This window comes from Sinocyclocheilus rhinocerous, unplaced genomic scaffold (genome assembly GCF_001515625.1).
Source record: "Sinocyclocheilus rhinocerous isolate Xijiao unplaced genomic scaffold, SAMN03320098_v1.1 scaffold606, whole genome shotgun sequence".
Classification (NCBI taxonomy): domain Eukaryota; kingdom Metazoa; phylum Chordata; class Actinopteri; order Cypriniformes; family Cyprinidae; genus Sinocyclocheilus; species Sinocyclocheilus rhinocerous.
Genome location: NW_015661919.1, coordinates 408,662 through 415,755, shown reverse-complemented (window position 1 = coordinate 415,755; position 7,094 = coordinate 408,662). Strand labels below are relative to the sequence as shown.

General features: G+C 39.4%; 1 protein-coding gene across 1 annotated transcript in view; it reads right to left on the bottom strand.

Moving 5' to 3' along the window:
- LOC107726886 (tenascin-R-like) overlaps positions 1 to 7,094 on the bottom strand; it is a 52,082-nt gene that overhangs the window by 5,340 nt on the left and 39,648 nt on the right. Inside the window, 1 exon segment of the mRNA XM_016536594.1 lies at positions 5,948 to 6,044. Coding sequence (XP_016392080.1) covers positions 5,948 to 6,044 — 97 coding nt within the window.

Sequence of the window (7,094 nt, the reverse complement as noted above, 5' to 3'; positions counted from 1 at the left end):
TGGTTAATAAAGAACAGGCTGTACGCTTATTAGTTTCCAAGCAGAAACTGAAAATACACATAAAACTAGTTCTGTGTCCTCTGAGGAAAAACACTCTAATTTTCAAATGCATTGCAAAGAAAATAGCTTTTTAAAAAAAAAATCAGTTCAGGAAGGCTGCATTGAAATCTCCTGGAACAGAATAGTGGAGTCTATTACTTTTCAGAATGACTTTGTGCCTTCTTCCATAACACCATATCTCTATAGTACTGTCCTATTTGCATGGTTGAACTCCAGCCCCATCACCTAAATACACCATTCAGGAGTAACCGAGTGTCATGAGCTAATGAGGAACTATAAGGAAAGCCCAAGGACCATGCAGAAGTGAGAAGCACCATGGGAACACAGACGTGCTCTCTACTTTGGATGCTTGAATGGAGCAGGGCAGCAACTTTTGTGTCTGCCAGGTTGTGTGATTGATGAACAGACAGTGTTTGCGGGGGATGTAGGTCTGTAGTATGTAGCTAAAAAAGAAAGGTGCATGATCCTTCAGAAATCATTCTAAAATGCTGATTTGGTGTTCAAGAAACATTTCTTATTATTGTCAGTGTTGAAAATGGATGTGCTGCTTAATATTTGTGTGTAAACCATGATTTTTTTTTCTTTGATTAACAGAAAGTTCAAAGGAAATTAAGTAAAAATCTTTTGTAACATTATAAATGCCTTTACTGTCACTTTTGATCAATTGCATTCATCCCTGCTGAATAAAAGTATTAATTTCTTTCAAAAAATAAATAAATAAAATACAATAAAATAAAAAATAATGACCCCAAACTTTTGAATAGTCGGGTATATCAAAATATACTTATTTTAGCAGGAAATTCAACCCACAAATAACAGAAAAATAAAACAGCCAGTTGTAATTTTATATGGAACTTGATGGGCACAAACAAAATTAAGATTTTTTCAAAAATGAATAAGTCTGGCACCATTACAAAAACAGCTTAACATTACATAACAGCTAGGTTGAAAAGCCAAAGACACAAGAAGTTGTGATACCATAAATGACCATAAATAACCTACAGTTAGACCATGTTTCTACCAAATACAAGCGTGTTTCACACTGTGGTAAAACTAAATATATAATATAAGCACTCTTCTGTGTCGCAGTTTATGCAGAATAGACTATTTTCAGCTCTGGTTTTTTAAAATCACACTGTGGTATTACAGAGCTACAGCGGAATTTGTACTGGCCACACAGCCCTAGCCTACGGTAAGAAGGCATACTAGTGATTATTTACCACAACTTCTATTCCAACATAACAGTCATAAAGTAATTTCACTATTGTAGTTGCATATGTATATTGTACTTGAAGAAGACACTCTTCAAAAGAACCAATGCAGAACTGCTGCAGACAGTATTTACTTTCTGTTCATGAGCTGAAATGTTTCAAATGAGCTCCTTCCACACTAAATATAGTTCTGTCGTTCTGTCAGGACCACTATCGTCAAAATGATTGACACTTGACACTCAATTCACAAATGAGCAGCGAGAGCAGCAATAACCCCTTGGGTAAACAGGACAGAACAGAATGCAGATATCATTAATGTTCTTACTGACATTTTAGTGTCTGATTCAACAAGGAATATTAGAAAGCCAAGTCCTGACTGTGAAGAAAGGAGGAGTTGGGGATGGAGGAGGGTAATTTGCTCCTGAGCAAGCGATAAAGCTGTTGAATAATACTGAATAGACCTTATACAGGAATGCTGTGATAGCTGTCGTATTCCTATAGGTAGACGTGGATCAGCTGACAGTCTTGACTCACGTAACCTGCCAGAACTAATGCTACGCTTGATTTCTCTCAGGACTACTATCGTCAAAATGATTGACACTTTGCATACAGTTTGGATTTGGTGGTATGGTTCAGTTCTGGGTAAAAACTCCCCGATCATCCATGTAGCTTGTCATGAATGAGCAGCGAGAGCAGCAATAACCCCCAAAACAAATCATAGGCTGACACCCCCCAACCACAAACTGATGGCAAATCTGAAAGGAGAAGCATGTCCGTCTGAAACCGCAGAGGTTGGGGCAGCATGCCCCTTACAGGAGGAGAGTAGCAGCAAAAGGGGGTGCTCTTCTTTATTAAGTGGCTGAGAAGAGCAGCATGCCCCTTTAATGCAGTACCTGAAAAGATTAAGCAACAAGCATATGGTCAATACCAGAATTTTAAGCAACAAGCATGTTGCCCTTACCCAGATGGTGTTTTAGCATTTGAATAACATCCTTTAGTAGTGAAATGTACATACTGTGTGTTAAAGGTGCACTAAGCGATTTTTGAAAAACGCTTTTGACCACTGTGTCGGACCGAGTCCCAAAACAAACTCGCAGCCAATCAGCAGTAAGGGGCGTGTCTAGTAATGATAGGGAGAAGAGCGCGCTCAGTGAGTGGTGCACAGGATGGATAATAGCAGATCGACTATAGATAGCGAGAGATGGCAGATAAAAAAGAGGAACATTTCGGAGGAACAAAACATTAAAAAGTAGGGTTACAATCAGGCAAGAGGTAGTACCGCGTAAATACTGGAGCAGCTTCCAACAGTCTAGAGAATTCAAGGAGCGGAAGGGAATCGGACGCAGAGATTGCTTTGTTGCTTTGTTTCTTCGAGGTTAATAATAGAGAATAGACCTTATAGGAATGCCGTGATAGGCATCGTATTTATAAGGAAAGCCCAAGGACCATGCAGAAGTGAGAAGCACCATGGGAACACAGACGTGCTCTCTACTTTGGATGCTTGAATGGAGCAGGGCAGCAACTTTTGTGTCTGCCAGGTTGTGTGATTGATGAACAGACAGTGTTTGCGGGGGATGTAGGTCTGTAGTATGTAGCTAAAAAAGAAAGGTGCATGATCCTTCAGAAATCATTCTAAAATGCTGATTTGGTGTTCAAGAAACATTTCTTATTATTGTCAGTGTTGAAAATGGATGTGCTGCTTAATATTTGTGTGTAAACCATGATTTTTTTTTCTTTGATTAACAGAAAGTTCAAAGGAAATTAAGTAAAAATCTTTTGTAACATTATAAATGCCTTTACTGTCACTTTTGATCAATTGCATTCATCCCTGCTGAATAAAAGTATTAATTTCTTTCAAAAAATAAATAAATAAAATACAATAAAATAAAAAATAATGACCCCAAACTTTTGAATAGTCGGGTATATCAAAATATACTTATTTTAGCAGGAAATTCAACCCACAAATAACAGAAAAATAAAACAGCCAGTTGTAATTTTATATGGAACTTGATGGGCACAAACAAAATTAAGATTTTTTCAAAAATGAATAAGTCTGGCACCATTACAAAAACAGCTTAACATTACATAACAGCTAGGTTGAAAAGCCAAAGACACAAGAAGTTGTGATACCATAAATGACCATAAATAACCTACAGTTAGACCATGTTTCTACCAAATACAAGCGTGTTTCACACTGTGGTAAAACTAAATATATAATATAAGCACTCTTCTGTGTCGCAGTTTATGCAGAATAGACTATTTTCAGCTCTGGTTTTTTAAAATCACACTGTGGTATTACAGAGCTACAGCGGAATTTGTACTGGCCACACAGCCCTAGCCTACGGTAAGAAGGCATACTAGTGATTATTTACCACAACTTCTATTCCAACATAACAGTCATAAAGTAATTTCACTATTGTAGTTGCATATGTATATTGTACTTGAAGAAGACACTCTTCAAAAGAACCAATGCAGAACTGCTGCAGACAGTATTTACTTTCTGTTCATGAGCTGAAATGTTTCAAATGAGCTCCTTCCACACTAAATATAGTTCTGTCGTTCTGTCAGGACCACTATCGTCAAAATGATTGACACTTGACACTCAATTCACAAATGAGCAGCGAGAGCAGCAATAACCCCTTGGGTAAACAGGACAGAACAGAATGCAGATATCATTAATGTTCTTACTGACATTTTAGTGTCTGATTCAACAAGGAATATTAGAAAGCCAAGTCCTGACTGTGAAGAAAGGAGGAGTTGGGGATGGAGGAGGGTAATTTGCTCCTGAGCAAGCGATAAAGCTGTTGAATAATACTGAATAGACCTTATACAGGAATGCTGTGATAGCTGTCGTATTCCTATAGGTAGACGTGGATCAGCTGACAGTCTTGACTCACGTAACCTGCCAGAACTAATGCTACGCTTGATTTCTCTCAGGACTACTATCGTCAAAATGATTGACACTTTGCATACAGTTTGGATTTGGTGGTATGGTTCAGTTCTGGGTAAAAACTCCCCGATCATCCATGTAGCTTGTCATGAATGAGCAGCGAGAGCAGCAATAACCCCCAAAACAAATCATAGGCTGACACCCCCCAACCACAAACTGATGGCAAATCTGAAAGGAGAAGCATGTCCTTCTGAAACCGCAGAGGTTGGGGCAGCATGCCCCTTACAGGAGGAGAGTAGCAGCAAAAGGGGGTGCTCTTCTTTATTAAGTGGCTGAGAAGAGCAGCATGCCCCTTTAATGCAGTACCTGAAAAGATTAAGCAACAAGCATATGGTCAATACCAGAATTTTAAGCAACAAGCATGTTGCCCTTACCCAGATGGTGTTTTAGCATTTGAATAACATCCTTTAGTAGTGAAATGTACATACTGTGTGTTAAAGGTGCACTAAGCGATTTTTGAAAAACGCTTTTGACCACTGTGTCGGACCGAGTCCCAAAACAAACTCGCAGCCAATCAGCAGTAAGGGGCGTGTCTAGTAATGATAGGGAGAAGAGCGCGCTCAGTGAGTGGTGCACAGGATGGATAATAGCAGATCGACTATAGATAGCGAGAGATGGCAGATAAAAAAGAGGAACATTTCGGAGGAACAAAACATTAAAAAGTAGGGTTACAATCAGGCAAGAGGTAGTACCGCGTAAATACTGGAGCAGCTTCCAACAGTCTAGAGAATTCAAGGCGCGGAAGGGAATCGGACGCAGAGATTGCTTTGTTGCTTTGTTTCTTCGAGGTTAATAATAGAGAATAGACCTTATAGGAATGCCGTGATAGGCATCGTATTACAATAGGTAGACGTGGATCAGCTGAGAGTCAGCTGATGCAAGCTTATTGACTCACGTGACCTGCCAGAACTAACGCTACGCTTGATTTACATATATTATCCATGCATAAATGTCTGCAGAGGCATAATTTGTAGTTTACTTTTTATCTGTAATTGAGGCAATGCTTTGAAATCCGAGCACAAATGCTATTTTTCCCCCTGATTTTTAATGAATATAATTATAGCTTTCTAATAAGATTAATGCATCAGGGATAAAAAGGGAAAGGGACTCTATTGTTTTCCATCAAACTGGATTTTGATGAAAATAATTACCAGATCATTTAAATAGAATCTGAAAGCTCAGAGTCACCATGACAGACTAAGGGGTCCGGGAAGCACAGAGTCCATACAAACACAAGATACCGTATGCGGGAGGGCACATGGACATTTTCAAAGGATGGTGATTTGATGCAGCCTCACACAGTGCTAGAAGACTTTGTGTTATTTTCATCTTTATTCAGAGCAGCACCAAACTGTCTCTCATTTGAAAGTGTGATCCGTATAATTCAAGTAAATAGGTGAGTTATAGAGTGTCCCTGAAGCAAGTAAGGGTTGAGTACTAGTATGAAGTTATAAATGGCTTCCCAAAATGCCTATCTAATATTTAAATAAAGAAACCTTCTCATTGCTGGTCAAGATAACTCATCACTGAGTTACATTTCCAGGACTGAAGCTTCAATAAAACTCAGACATTTGCGAGAAAGTGCTGACCAAATTTAGATCAGCCTGAAGAGATTAATGGGGCCTTAAACGAGTATATTTTTAATTGGTCATCACGTAGCAGCTTTTTTCCCCAGACAGCTCTAACTGCTCTGTCTATAATTCAAGTGTATTTCACGTCTTCTCACCGAGCCAGAATTCATCCTCCAGGTTGCCAAAGCCGATCTTGTAGTCACTCCACTTCCTGGAGAAATCAGTCAAACCGTTCTGACGTCGCTGGAACATCTGAAACACAATTAGCAGAGGTACAGCTGCCACACAACACTCTACGCCAATTAAATATAATGCATTTAGGGCAATATGGAGCACATGAATGGCAATTTATCCCAACAGTGTCATTTTACTTTGGGATGATGACATCTGCAAAAGAGGCAGCTGTGTTGACGGTCATGACCTGTAAAGAGCCTGTTGAAAAGACCAGAATGGGCAATCACCAGAATGCGTTGTGTTTCAAATACTGGTCTCTGGTGTGGGATGCAGGTAGGGTCCAACATTTACACTTGTTAGGTGCCAAAGGCAATTGTAGATTTTTGCCTATTGGCTGCTAACTTTATTAGGGACAGTATTACATGTTTAAAGTAGAATAGTAAAATCGATAGTCTGACTTTTGCTGATATAAGTAGCGTTCAGTGGGTATAGAAAAGAATCACCCCCTTTAAAATAATCAAATTTTGTTGCTTTGCATTGTGTGCATGTGACAACAATATCACAAATTCTCCACAAATGTGGCTTGTATGGGAGGGTTGCAAGAAAAAAGCCACTCCTCAAGAAAGGCCACATGCAGTCACGACCGAGCTTTGCAGATGGCAGATGAGACTAAAATTTAATTATTTGGCCTCAACACCAAACGATGTCTGGCAATAATCCAATACAGCTCACCATCCAAATAACAGCACTCCTACAGTGCTTTGCATTGTGTGCAGGTAACAACAATATCACAAATTCTCCACAAATGTGGCTTGTATGGGAGGGTTGCAAGAAAAAAGCCACTCCTCAAGAAAGGCCACATGCAGTCACGACCGAGCTTTGCAGATGGCAGATGAGACTAAAATTTAATTATTTGGCCTCAACACCAAACGATGTCTGGCAATAATCCAATACAGCTCACCATCCAAATAACAGCACTCCTACAGTAAAGCATGGAGGTGGTAATATCTTGTTATGGGGTGTTTCTCTGCAGCAGGGACTGGAGCACTTATCAGGATAGAAGGAAAAATGGATGGGGCAAAATACTGTCAAATTCTTGGAAAATCTGCTGCCCTCTGCCAGAAAGTT